The sequence below is a fragment of the Curcuma longa genome, chromosome 7, assembly GCF_044706935.1.
Source record: "Curcuma longa cultivar G26 ecotype Majalengka, Jawa Barat chromosome 7, ITB_CL_G26_1.1, whole genome shotgun sequence".
Classification (NCBI taxonomy): domain Eukaryota; kingdom Viridiplantae; phylum Streptophyta; class Magnoliopsida; order Zingiberales; family Zingiberaceae; genus Curcuma; species Curcuma longa.
The window spans coordinates 11,765,583-11,780,196 of record NC_133867.1 but is presented as its reverse complement, the minus strand read 5'-3'; the positions used below and the strand labels follow the sequence as shown (position 1 = coordinate 11,780,196).

The following is a 14,614-nucleotide window of genomic DNA, read 5'->3' as shown; positions in this document are numbered from 1 at the left end:
GATGGAAAGAGTAATAAAGGAAAAGCAGCAGGGAAAAAGAGCTTCATCTCCCTTATCGGGACCTACCCCCTACAAATATCCTAAGCAAGAGACGCAGAGAAATCGTTCAGAAGGAGTAAGCCCTGTACAAGGCCGAGATGTCAGAAGCCCCAGAAGGCGTTCTCCCGAGCCACCACAAGGATATCAAGCAAGACAGAGGAGGGAACCGACACGCGCTACTCAAGCCCAGCCTGAGGATCTTCCTCATCGAGGCATCATCAACATGATCTCGGGAGGATCTACAGACGGAGATTCTAATCGTGCCAGAAAAGCTCATGGAAGAAGATTGGAGAATTACGGTATCAGTACCAGGAGAGGTAAAGCAGAAGGACCTACCATTAGCTTTGGACCACAAGATCTGGAAGGAGTCTCTACACCTCACGATGATGCTTTAGTCATACGAGCCATAATTGCCAATTATGAGGTAGCTCAGGTATTCGTTGATACAGGTAGCTCCGTCAACATATTATATCAAGAGGCATTCAGTCAGATGCAGATAGAGAAATCCGATCTGAAGTCTATGACTACTGCTCTGTTTGGATTCACTGGGCACGAGGTACAGCCGTTGGGACAGGTCAGCCTACCTCTCTCCCTAGGTCAGGAGCCTTTGATCCAAACTCGAAATATTATTTTCACAATAGTCGATGCCCCTTCTTCATACAATGTCATTCTCGGAAGACCTGCACTCAGTGCCTTCCAAGCCGTAGTCTCTACTTTCCACCAAAAGATAAAATTCCCCGTGGGTAATCAGGTCGGCTCGGTCAGAGGTGATCAAGCTATTTCCCGAAGATGCTATACTGCTATGGTCCGTACTGATGCTAAAAAATTAAGGAGGACTCCCCGAGAAGAAGTACATTCCCTACAAGAAGGTCCTATATCCCGCCACCTCAAGCACAGGAGAAGGAGAAAGTACAGATTGTACCTGAGCTGCCTGATAGAGTTTCCCAAATATCCGCCGACCTGACACCTGAGCTGAAAGCTGAGCTGATAACCTGTCTCATTCAAAATAATGATGTATTCGCATGGGCCCCTCAAGAAGTCACAGGAATAGCTCCCGACCTCATGGAACATTGTCTCAATGTCCTTCCTGATGCCCGACCTGTCATGCAAAAGAAAAGACATTTCAGACCTGAACAAGATAAAGTGATACAGGAAGAAATTACCAAGCTTCTGGAAGTCGGACACATTAGAGAAGTTCAGTTCCCCACTTGGTTGGCTAATGTCATACTGGTTCCAAAGACAGGAGGAAAATGACGTGTCTGTATCGATTTCCAAGATCTTAACAAGGTTTGCCCCAAGGATTGTTATCCCTGCCACGCATAGATCAATTGGTGGACTCAACTTCGGGACATGAGTATATATGCATGCTGGATGCTTATCAGGGATATCATCAGATACCATTAGCTCGGGAGGATCAAGAAAAGGTTAGTTTCATCACCTCGGGAGGAACTTTTTATTATACGGTTATGCCTTTTGGGCTGAAGAATGCAGGAGCTACATATCAGAGGCTCATGGATAAAGTGTTCAAACATCAGATAGGTCGTAATGTGGAAGTATATGTGGATGATATCTTAATCAAATCAGTCCGAGCTGAAACTCTGATCGGAGACATTAATGAAACCTGTGGTACTCTCCGAAGGTATAATCTCAAACTAAACCCCAATAAGTGTTTGTTTGGTGTTAAAAGTGGCAGGTTTTGGGATACATAGTAACTGAAAGGGGTATAGAAGCTAATCCTGAAAAAGTACAAGCCTTGCAAAATATGGTTTCTCCTCGAAATACCAGAGAAGTACAGAAGTTGGTGGGATGAATCATGGCATTATCGCGATTCATATCACAGTCATGCTACCAAAAGTCTGCCCTTCTTCAAGATATTGCACAAAGCGGCCAAATTCTCTTGGGACGAAAAGTGTGAGCAGGCCTTCGATGACTTGAAAGACCTACTTAGCCACCCTACCTATTCTGGCAAAACCGATCTCTGGAGAAGCTCTATGGTTATATCTGTCCTCCTCGGAATATGTTGTGAGCTCGGTTCTGGTCAAACAAGAGGAGAACAATCAGAAACCTATCTACTTCTTTAGTCATCTTCTAAAGGATGTCAAGACGAGGTATACCACGTTGGAGAAGTTGGCTATGGCTCTGGTTTTGACAGTACGCAGGCTGCGCCCCTATTTTCTTTCTCATCCGATTACAGTATTGACTAACAACACTTTGGGTCGAATATTAACTAATCCAGAAGCATCAGGGCGATTGGTCAAATGGACTACTGAGCTCGGGGGAATATGATATACAATATCAGTCGAGGACAGCTATCAAGGCACAAGCTTTAGCAGACTTCCTAACCGAGACCTCGGATACCTGTGAAATGAAGATATGGAAAGTGTTTGTTGATGGGTCATCTACCAAAAAGGGAAGTGGAATTGGGATTCTATGTTATGTTCTCCTAAAGGAGATTCACTGTCAGTGGCTATAAAACTTCACTTTAAGGCTTCTAACAACGAGGCTGAATATGAAGCATTGCTAGCAGGACTACAGGCAGCTCGGCATGTCAGGGCAACACGGGTAATAATCTGCACAGACTCTCAACTTGCTACTCAACAGATAGAAGGAACCTTTCGAGATTCGTAATGACAAGCTTCGGAGGTATGCCGAAGCCTTTAGCAAGCTGAAGAGGTGTTTCCAAGAGGTTACTATTCAGAAGATACCCCGAACTGACAATCAGAAGGCAGATGAGTTGGCTCGCTTGGCTAGCAGTTTTACTAATTGGGAGTTGGAGGAGCGGTAGTACATGACCAATTAATAGCTCACATTGATCAAGCCACTGAAGTGGATGAAGTTGCTGACTGGAGGATTCCTATCGTTGACTTTCTTAAGGATGGGAACTTACCGACTGAGCCTGAACAAGCTAGGATGGTTAGGAAGCGTGCAGCTCGGTTCACTTTAATCGGAGATATTTTGTATAAAAGGGCTTTCTCCCGACCTCTGCTCAAGTGTCTGGGGCCTAATGAAGCTGAATATGTCATGCAGGAAATTCATCAAGGTAATTGTGGAAATCATATAGGAGGAAGAACTCTGGCACGGAAAGTGATATTAGCTGGATACTTTTGGCCTACATTACAGAAGGATACAACTCGGATGACTGGTGCCTGTCTTAATTGCCAAAGACATCATAATCTCCCTCATCGACCAGACAGAGCTGATTAAAAGCAGCTACCATCTCTTGCCCCTTTGATCAGTGGGGGATAGATATTGTAAGTCCTTTTTCCGATTGGACCTAATCAAAAGAAGTTTCTACTAGTAGCTGTGGATTATTTCTCCAAATGGGTGGAAGCTGAACCGTTGGCTAGGATCACTGAAGATGTTGTTTTAAAGTTTCTATGGAAGAACATCATTTGTCGATATGGAATTACTCGCAGGCTGGTATCCGATAATGGACGACAGTTTCAAGGAGGCAAGCTACAAGATTGGTGTAAGAAACTGGGAATTGTTCAAGCCTTCACTTCTGTGGCTTATCTGCAAAGCAATGGACAAGAAGAAGTAGTTAACAAAGAGCTCGTCAGGGGCCTTAAAATAAAGTTGGATCAAGTACAAGGGAATTGGGTAGACGAGTTGCCTGGTATCCTATGGGCTTACAGAACCACTCCAAGAGACAGTACGAAGATGACCCCGTTTCACTTGGTTTATGGAGGTGAAGCAGTAGTACCTGTAGAGGTCGGAGAAGAATCAAGCCAAATTCTTGCTTATGGGGATGATAACGGTGACAAAAGATGTACAGAGTTAGATCTCATCACGGAAATCAGAGAGCTTGCAACTATTAGATTGGTGGCATACTAGCGAAAGATGTGCCAGAATTACAACAAAAAGGTTATACCTCGCTCCTTCCAGGTCGGAGACTTTGTGTGGAAGAAGATCAAGCCAGTAGGTGACGTTGGAAAGCTTGAACCACAATGGAAAGGTCCTTACAAAGTTATTCAGCAACTTAGCAGCGGATCCTATTATCTCGAAGATGCTAAAGGGAAAGAACTCAGCAGGCCCTGGAACACCACGCACCTTCGCCCTTACTGCATTTAAGCTTATATAGATTCACTTATCATTTTTTGAAAACATTCGATGATTGCTTAATATGAATCTTCTTTTCTAATCCGAGCCCCGAGCTCGATGACTTCGCCTTACTACAGGGAGGATTTTTAAGCCCCGAGCTCGATGACTTCGCCTTACTACAAGGAGGATTTTCGAGCTCCGTGCTCGATGACTTTGCTTTACTACAAGCAGGATTTCCAAGCTCATAGCTCGACGACTTAGCCTTAAGACAGGCCAAGAACTTTCGAGCTCACATCTCGATGACTTTATTCCGAGCTCACAGCTCGATGACTTTATTCCGAGCTCATTGCTCGATGACTTTATTCCGAGCTCACATCTCGATGACTTTATTCCGAGCTTACAGTTCGATGACTTTATTCCGAGCTCACTGCTCGATGATTTTGTTTAGAGCTCACAGCTAGATGACTTTATTCCGAGCTCGCAACTTGATGACTTTATTCCGAGTTTGTAGCTCGATGACTTTATTCTGAGCTCGCAGCTTGATGACTTTATTCCGAGCTCACAACTCGATGACTTTATTCTGAGCTCACCGCTCAATGACTTTATTCTGAGCTCACTGCTCGATGACTTTATTTCGAGCTCACAGCTCGATGACTTTGTTCCTAGCTCACAGCTTGATGACTTTGTTCCGAGCTCACCACTCGATGACTTTGTTTCGAGCTCATAGCTCAATGACTTTATTCTGAGCTCACAGCTCAATGACTTTGTCTTACGACAGGCCGGACTTTCGTGCTCCGTGCTTGATGACTTTGCCTTACGACAGGCTGGACTTTCGAGCTCCGTGCTCGATGACTAATTTGCCTTACGACAGGCTGGACTTCCGAGCTCCGTGCTCGATGACTTTGCCTTATGACAAGCTGGACTTTCGAGCTCCGTGCTCAATGACTTTGCCTTACGACAGGTCAGACCTCCGAGTTCCGTGCTCAATGACTTTGCCTTACGATAGGCCGGAACTCTGAGCTCCGCGCTCAATGACTTTACCTTACGACAGGTCAAAATTTCGAGCTCCGCGCTCGACGACTTTGCCTTACGATAGGCCCGGAGCACCGAGCCCCAAGCTCACGACTTTGCCTTACAACAGGCCCGGAGCATCGAGCCCCGACCTCACGACTTTGCCTTATGACACCTCATCAAGGTATCCCGATGACAACTCATCACAGTCCAGTCAGTTGAACTCCACCTCCTTCGACTAAACTAGGTCAGGGGGCTTATGATCCGGTATGAATAATTAGCGATGACGTGGAGAACGGGTATAAGGGGATACAAGGGAAAAAGAGTGAAGAGGAGCATTCTACAATTTAGAAAACCTTGATCCCTCTCTCTCCTAGCCTCGGTCGACCTCATGACTTGGTCCTGATAACACTTGTCGACCTCATGATTTGGTCCCAATAACACTCGCTGACCTCATGGCTTGGCCCCAGCACCACACGCCGACCTCATGACTTAGTCCTGGTAACACTCGTTGACCTCATAACTTGGTCCCAACACCACACGTAGAGCTGTTAAACGAGCCAACTCATGGCGGGGCAGGTCAACCCATGGCGGGCCTATCATATGGCAGGGCGGGGCGGGCCGACCCACCAACTTGGCAGATTGGATAATCTCTAACACAACCCAACTCAAGGCGGGCCAACCCACGAGCCTATTAAAAAATAAAAAATATTAAAAAATTTAATTTTGAATTATAATTTAAATTGATTAAGTTGAAATTTTTAAGTTTGAATTATAATTTTTAAGCTTGAATTGTAATTTAAATGGATCAAACCCATTAATTCATTGAGTTTTCTACTTTATTTTTAAATTTTAAAATAAATAAATAAACTTTCTCAACCCGCGGGCCAACCCACACGGGTCACGGGCCTAGGCGGGCTAACCCATCTGAACCCATCTTAAAATGGGTTGATAAAATTTCAACTCAACCCGCCTAAATTACTTGGCGGGGCGGGCTAACCCAGCGGGCCTATCCCAAATTGACGGCTATAACCACACACCGACCTCATGACTTGGTCCCGGACCTCATGACTTGATCCCGGTAACACTTGCCGACCTCATGACTTGGCTCTAGCAAGATTCTTGCATTCAAGATCCATTTCTGGCATGCGATATTTAGACTTGGTCATTCTGCCTCATTCGGAGAGGATAGAATTGATTCCTCCACAAAAGCATAAACAATATGGATAAACAGATAGAGTCTCTCCAAAAGTAGAAGAGGTATGATAGAATACTTCTCAAACGGTTACTAATATTTCGGAGATTAACTGCTATAAAAAGATAGCACATGCCCATGGGTACAGGTATGCATACACATATGCCCTACTTTCTTCAAGCCTTGGATTCCTTCCTCTTTTGCACCGAACCCTAACTTGAGCATCGGAGTGGCTTGTCAAGACCCGATCCCGGCGCCGTTCTAACTCTCTTTGTTGAAGTACTTTTCAGGACCTCTCATCTCTTTTAGCGATTCTCGTCAAAGAGCATGCACGTTGGCTGAATCTTGAACTCATGTTTATATCATCCATGGTGTATCGGTCGGAACATTAACCTTTTTTTAAAATAAAATACTGAACTGCAAATAAAATAAGATAAAATTGGAAAAGAGAATCAATAAAGTTATGTAAAAAAAAGAAATAAAAAACACGGGGAAGCCAAAGATATGGTTAAGCAAAATCAAGGTTTACAGTTGAGTCATTCTTTAAAACATATCAAGATAAAAAATGGTTTACAATAATTTAATTACAAGTACGCCGCAACATCCGAAGGGCAAGCCGAAGGAGCTGCAATAAACATAGCATATTTTGAGAATCTCCATTTGAACTCACTTTGAAAAATATCCCATAAATGACAAAATTCTAGGAAGAGATCATCATATTAAAGTAGCAATGAAATAGCATAAACACTGATAAGATTGGCTTCATTTCATTGATATACAACATTGCTGATATTATTATATATGTAATTTATATTTTCCTAGAAAACATTAATTTACAAGTATCTTAGATATACTTGTTTATCTCAGCATTAAAGTTCCACTATGGCTGAATCTTGATATACAACAACATTGCTGATATTATTATATATGTAATTTGTATTTTCCTAGAAAACATTAATTTACAAGTATCTTAGATATACTTGTTTATCTCAGCATTAAAGTTCCACTATGGCTGAATCTTTAATTCATTTTGAGTTTGATATTTACCAAATCTTGATAGTCAATATTTGATTGATGTAAATCCGTAAAAAGCATTCCATTTGATTTTGCAATTTATTTATTTTGTACGTGTAAATAGGTTATAGTGATTACCTTTTGCTGGCTTAGCCTTTTTCTTTCTCCCTGGATGAGTACAGTAAGGCACGCTTCCAGTTTCTATCCTAAATTGTGTAACTATTTTAATTTTTAATATTTTTTTAATACTGGCAGAGGTACAACTTTTGGCCCTCATTTGTTCATGATGTTCTGTGGAATAACATGGCCGTCAGTTGTAAGCTTCCGCCACTGTTCTCAATCACACATTCCATCACAACACAAGAATCTTCTCGACAAGAAAATATAATTAAGGACTTGGAGCTCTTTATAAACAGTAAGAAGGATGAAGCAATTTCAGTGGAGAAAATTTGTACCGAGTATATTGAGAAACTTTGTAGATCAGGCCATCTGGTGGATGCTGCTCATGTACTAAGACATCTACATGGTAGAGACATCAATCTGGGTTTGAATACCTATAACCTTCTTTTGGCAGGTGCAGTCGAAATGAATAATTTCACTCTTTTCTCTGAGGTCTTCAAGAGTTTGCTAATGTCTAAATTGTCTCCTGATATTATATCTTACAAAAAAGTTGCACAAGCTATCGAAAAGGTATCCGACTCAAATGTGATATGCAACTTCGTCAAAGATGTATCTGACATAACAAGTTACACAGATTGTACTGTGATAAATAGGATCATATATGTGACTGCTAAATTGGGGATGATTGATAAAAGCTTGATGATATTTGAAGTGTTGAAGAATCTTCATCTGAAAATGGACACAGTCACATTTAATACAGTTTTAGATATATTAGGTAAAGGAGGTCGGACAAGCGAGATGCTATCTGAGTTTCTGGTGATGAAAGATAATGGACATGTTCCTGATATTGTTACTTATAGCACATTGATCAACAGTTTGCGTAGATTTGGTAGGCTAGATCTCTGCAAGACAATTACAAGTGAAATATCTGAGAAAGGAATTCAGTTGGACTTGCTAACTTATACTGCCCTAGTTGATGCTTTTGGACGCTCAGGAAATGTGGAAGATGCATTTTGGATATTTGAAGAGATGAAGAAATTTCATAACCCATCCGTATATGCCTATCGTGCAATTATTAGCAACCTGAAAAAGATGGGAAAATTTGAACTAGCACTTCGTTTATCATCAGAAATGAACTTGAGCACTACAAAACTTGCTGGTCCAGAAGATTTTAAACAGAGAAGAAAGAACAGATGGAAAATCCAGTAAGTCGGATGAGATCGCGCTGTGTTTTCCTCATCAACTTTGTTGCTGCAGAAGTTAGACATCTGATAAGAGATAAAAGTTGCAACAAGAAAATTCAAAGATCAAAGTTGGAAAAACTTGATTCAGTAACTACGACACTGAAAGTTCTTGTATCAGAAATGGTGGAAAGGTTCTTTGGCAGGGAGCATAATGAAGTACGCAACAATTCAGCAAAAGGTGGAATCCGCCCACTCCAGCAGTCCCACACGGTCGGCCTCACGATCATCTGCGATGAGGTAAATCGAGAAGTTGCAGTTGGCCACGACGGAGGAGGATATTACCTTGGCTTCGTCGAGAGTAATGAAATACACAACAAGAACCTTTGGCAAGGAGCATAATGAAGTACGCAATAAGAATCCATCCTTTTTTTTTTTTCTTGCAATCTAATTATCTAGCTTTTATGATTTGATTAATTCTAGAGGTGATTGATCTGGCCTCATAGAAATTTTTCATTGGTTATTAGGGTAAATTTAAAAACGCTCATGGTGGTTTATCCAAACGGCCAATGTTCTCAAGTCTGTCATCCCACTAGAGGGAAAAATTTCTTACAGCGCGTCACAGTTGAAATTCGAACCTTAGATACTTGATTATCCACTGGAGGGCCTGAGGGTTGCGCCACAGCTGCAGGGATAAGTAAGAACTCATCCTGTTATTTTGAAAAAAAGGTATAGACTATACCAAAAGCTGATTTGATTAATAAGTCATATGGAAAAAAGCCTTTTGGTGGTGGAGCGATCTTTAGCTGTATTGATTGAGTTGGAGACTTTCTAGCTGTCTGGATTAAGTACATTGATAAATATTAACAAATTGTGGGATGAACAAGTTTGTATCTGAACTGGGATTGTGAATCGGCATTAAAGGTTTGGAGTGGAACCTATTGATTTAGGAACGTCCTTTGTGGGTTTATGTTGTTAGGGGGGATAATATCAACTTATTGTACAAAATCTTTTTCTTCTTAATTTCTTGCTTTCTTTTCGGTCTCTTACTTTCTTTTTAATTGTTTGCTTAAGTCTGATGCTTCCCGATATTTTTTTTTTTATTTTTCATGTTAGAGTTCCTATGCATTACTTGTTAAGCTCTCACATGCAATTGGAAGCAGGGACAAGGACAATAGCTGCTTCTTAGGTGTGTTGTGGATGCCACAATGACTAAGAAGCATCGAACTAAACGAGGATGAAGAATAAGAAGGATTTCATCATTGGGAGGCGATCTATAAATTTAACGATATAGAATTTTTAACAAAGGAGTGATTTGATATGAAATGTCAAAGTATATGATAGATTTATATGGTTAAAAGAATGAGACGAATTTAATAATAATCTGTATTAAATATTTTTTATAATTAACCTTTTTTCTGTGGCAAAGTCGCCAGTTTATTTTTTTAAATGGAAAATTTTGGCTGGATTTTTTTTATGTGTGTATAAAATCGATGGATATACCTACACTGTCCCTTGTTCCCTGAGCACATATGTGGGTTTACAAAATGAAAATATATTATGTGATCCAGTTTTGATGGCGTTTTATCACTTATCAGCACGTCGATGGCATGGAAAATAATGGGAATAATTGATAATAAAAAAGAAAGTTTTAATTGAACACGCGCCAGATAGGGGGGGAGATTGGATCTAGCCATAAGAAGAATATTTGGTATAAATAACTCACTTCTTGGTCTTCAACCCCCTCAGTCACTACGAATGTGATGCAGGAGCATCTAAAGATTTTTATTATTAATTTTGATAATTTTTATTTTTGAAGTTTTTGATATTTAGAGTAGTTTTGAAAATTTTATTTTTTTTATTTTAGAATTTTTTAAATCTATTTAGGATTTTTAAGATTGAGTCTGTTAAGAAATTTTCCTTTTATAAGGAATCTTTCTTTTAGAGTTTGTTAAGATATTTTCCTTTTTATGAGGAATCTTTCTTTTAGATTTTGTTAAGAAATTTTCCTTTTTATAAGGAATCTTTCTTTTAGAGTTTGTTAAGAAATTTTCTTTTTTACGAGAAATCTTTCTTAGAGTTTGGGTCTATATAAACATGTTATGAGTTGATGTTTAGGAAAAGAAGTTTTGGTTTAATAATATTTTCGGCAATGCCGTTTATTTCCCTACCTCTTGTTATTCTTCTGAATTAACAGGTTTTAGAAGATTGTTTTCGGCGTTCGCAGTCCAACCCACGGATTCAATATTGCCCCCGGGATAATCACTATCCCGCCCGGCGTCAGTTGGTATCAGAGCTTTCAGATCCGATGGATCATCGTCATGGTGGTTATCATGGTCGTGACAGACAAGTTCCGACAGAAGAAGTCTCACACCGTGAACGTTACATGCAAGACGAGATTCTTGATCTACAGAGACAAGTTACCAAGTTATCCCAGCGTCTAGCCGCACAAGATCGTAGAAGTAAGCTCTCAGATCCGATGGATCGTCATCGAGGTCGTGATCGTGGTCGTGATAGGCAGGTTCCAATTGAAGAAGCTTCGCACCATGATCGTAGCACTCGAGACAAGATACTTCAAGATCTACAGAGACAAGTCACAAAGTTATTCTAGCGTCTAGAGGCGCAAGATCATAAAAGTCGTAAGTTCCTTTATTCTCCTTTTGAAAATTCATTAATTTCCAATCAAGGAAAGATGTCGAAGCACAAGTTTGGTTTCGAGAGATTCGGAATCAACCGGCCCACCAACTACAACTTCAAGAGAACGCCAACTCCACAACACCTCTACGCACCGCCTTCCTTCTACGGCGGTAAGGACAACCATGAAGATGCAAAACTCGACAACATCGAATATGATCAGTCCTACTCTTCTGATCGTCCAATCATAGGAGGCGGCGAAGATGATGACAAGATTGAAATATTCGGTGATCCAGTTTATGACGATATTGATGAAGAGGAGATAGATCTAGACGAAGCGTTGATCGAAGACCAAAATCCCACTTTGTTAGACGGTAATCAACAACATGGTTCATCTATCGACGAAGTCCAAATCTCCATCGTCTCACGTTACATTGATTTGACATTCCAATTTATTCAGCATGAAGAAAACAAGACTGAGTTAATTGGAGATCCAATATATGACGAGGTACTTTATGATGATGAATTTGTCAATGAAAATGATGACTATGTGTTGCAGGTTTTGAACACTGAGAATTCCCTCAATAGAGACACCGTTGTTGGAAAAGAACTTCTATATTCAAGTTTTGTTCAAAATGATGATGAAGTTGATGAAGTTGTCAATAAAGTTGGTGTGGATCTTCAAATTCAGGAAGAAGCACAACAAACTGAAGATGCTGATATGGATGAGCGTCAAGATTTTGACATCGATGATATCGACAAAAAATTTAAGTTTGATCTTATGACTCTCCATCTTAGAAAGCTATCTCTAGAGAGGGATGACTTTAATGTTTTTGACCCCTATCACAATCTACATGACTCAGACATTGAATTGGTGCCAAAGATGAACAAAGATAAGACAGAGGAAAAACGTATAGAGATTGCAATGATGAAAGATGAGCATCACATCTTGAAGTATGGCAAGAAAGATTTTGACTTGAAGAAGCAAGCAGTTTATGGTGATGATTGTAAGATTCTAGATAACAGACTATCTGAAGATACAGTTTATGTTCGATCAGAAGTACAACAACCGCCTAAAGATTTGACTGAGTTAATATCAGAGGATCTTCCTCCTATTCCACTACTTACGTGACGACTTTTGATTCATCAGCACTTAAAGATTTTTTATTTTGAAGACACTATCCTGAACTCAAGGATGAGTTCTTTTCAACTTGGGTCGTCGTCTGATGCAGGAGCATCTAGAAACATGATTAGTTTATGTCTTCCGATACAAGTATATTTCCTTTTGAGATGTGATGAGAAGAAATCGAGGCTATCAATCTCTCTTTTGGGCTTTGAAGAAGGACAATTGAGGTTACCAACAAGGAAGATGATCAACCCGTGGCATCCTGATGTCATATTCATTAGCGGATCGACGAGAATTTCTAAAGCCCAGCAACTAATTAATTTTATTGATTTGGTGCAAGATGATCTTCTTCCTAGGCGACCACCTGACACTACTCTAAACTCGAGGACGAGTTTCTTTCAACCTGGGGCGACTGATGCAGGAGCATCTAAAGATTTTTATTATTAATTTTGATAATTTTTATTTTTAAAGTTTTTGATATTTAGAGTAGTTTTGAAAATTTTATTTTTTTATTTTAGAATTTTTTAAATCCATTTAGGATTTTTAAGATTGAGTCTGTTAAGAAATTTTCCTTTTTATAAGGAATCTTTCTTTTAGAGTTTGTCCTTTTTATGAGGAATCTTTGTTTTGTTAAGAAATTTTCCTTTTTATAAGGAATCTTTCTTTTAGAGTTTGTTAAGAAATTTTCCTTTTTACGAGGAATCTTTCTTAGAGTTTGGGTCTATATAAACATGTTATGAGTTGATGTTTAGGAGAAGAAGTTTTGGTTTAATAATATTTTCAGTAATGCCGTTTATTTCCCTATCTCTTGTTATTCTTCTGAATTAACAGGTTTTAGAAGATTATTTCCGACGTTCGCAGTCCAACCCACGGATTCAATATTGCCCCCGGGATAATCACTATCCCGCCCGACGTCAGAATGTCATCCCGATCAGTGCAATGGGATGTGTCTATTTATCTATCTCTTGACTCGAAATGGGAGCAGATTTGAAAAAGATCTTAGAGTGTCTAGGATTGAGCCGGGAGGGTTTTTTAACGACTTCTTTTTTCTTCTCATTAGAGTTATTTTACAAAGACTTATTATGGTGAGAGAGAAGGGGAACATGCACATTTCAAGAGCGCAGTAACCACTCTTTGCTTAGAAAACTGACGCTCTATCCAGTGAGCTACAGGAGTTCACAAAAAATGTATAATTTAAAATATGTTATCTTTAATTCTTCCCTAGGCCCATCAAATTATTATGAATTAATTTTATATATGACCGATTTAGTCCCACGAAAATTTTTCATCGACCATCAAAGTAAATCCAAAAGTACACATCACTCCATGCCCAATAGCTAATCTCTCATATTTTTCATTCCCTTGGAGGAAAATATCTTGTAGTTAAGAGTATTAATTAAATTAGGTGAGTTAGATCGAAACAAAAATATTATAAAAAAAATCTCAATTCAAATTTGATTCAAACCTGAACTCAATTTGAAAATTCTAAACTCAAACTCGTATAACTCGACTAATCCGAATAATTTAAAAAAATTATTTTTTATTATTTCCCTCGATAATTCTTCATTTTTATCTTAATATTTCATTATTGTTATATTAACATTATGCTAAAATATCTTAATTTTAAAAATAAAATTTAATTTAACCTAAAACAATTCAAAATCCTAAACCAAAATTGAACTTGAAAATCTCCAACTTAAATTCGATAATTTTCGGATCGACTCAGATCGTGTTGGTGAGTCAGATTTATTTTTGACACCCCTATCTACAGTGCACCACACTTGAAATTTGAACTATAGATACTTAAGTAAACTACTGAATACCTTTCCGGCACATTATTACCCATCGAGTACCTTACTACAACACCATTGCTCCAGGGCAGTTTTGAGTTCATGAACCTCCCAACTTTGAATAATGAACTGGAAATTTCTCCTTCTTGGCTAATGCGTTATTGAGCCAATCCACAGTTTTGATGTCAAATGCACCACTTTAGAGGCGATATCATATCTGAAGTTGAATTGTATATTCTTAATATGATGATCTAGAAAATATGCATTTTTTTTATTAAATTGATTGGATGCATGTTTAATTTGATCATATGAAATATATTTATTCATCTCAAACAAATATAAGTAAAGGGCATGTTAATTCGTTTGCCACTTTATATCATCAACTTGCAACCAGATAGTTATTTTCTATAAGAGAAGAATGTGAAAAAGAAATATTTTTTCTAGTCTTAATTTTCTTCGATTT

The 14,614-nt window shown here is 39.2% G+C and overlaps 1 protein-coding gene across 1 annotated transcript; it reads left to right on the top strand.

The window, feature by feature from the left end:
• The first annotated feature begins 1,505 nt into the window (after nucleotides 1–1,505).
• On the top strand, nucleotides 1,506–8,629 carry LOC141832640 (uncharacterized). The gene is made up of 3 exons (XM_074720105.1): nucleotides 1,506–1,678; nucleotides 3,456–3,861; nucleotides 7,556–8,629. Exons 1-3 carry the CDS (start codon nucleotides 1,506–1,508, stop codon nucleotides 8,627–8,629), a joined length of 1,653 nt encoding a protein of 550 aa, XP_074576206.1.
• The last annotated feature ends 5,985 nt before the right edge of the window (nucleotides 8,630–14,614 follow it).

Excerpts from the sequence above, each read along its gene's own strand:
- LOC141832640 (XM_074720105.1), top strand. The coding sequence starts at position 1,506 with ATGCCTTTTGGGCTGAAGAATGCAGGAGCTACATATCAGAGGCTCATG. Across the intron at positions 1,679-3,455 it reads ACCTGTGGTACTCTCCGAAG|GCTGGTATCCGATAATGGAC; the intron begins GTATAATCTCAA and ends AATTACTCGCAG. Across the intron at positions 3,862-7,555 it reads AGCTTGCAACTATTAGATTG|AGGTACAACTTTTGGCCCTC; the intron begins GTGGCATACTAG and ends TAATACTGGCAG.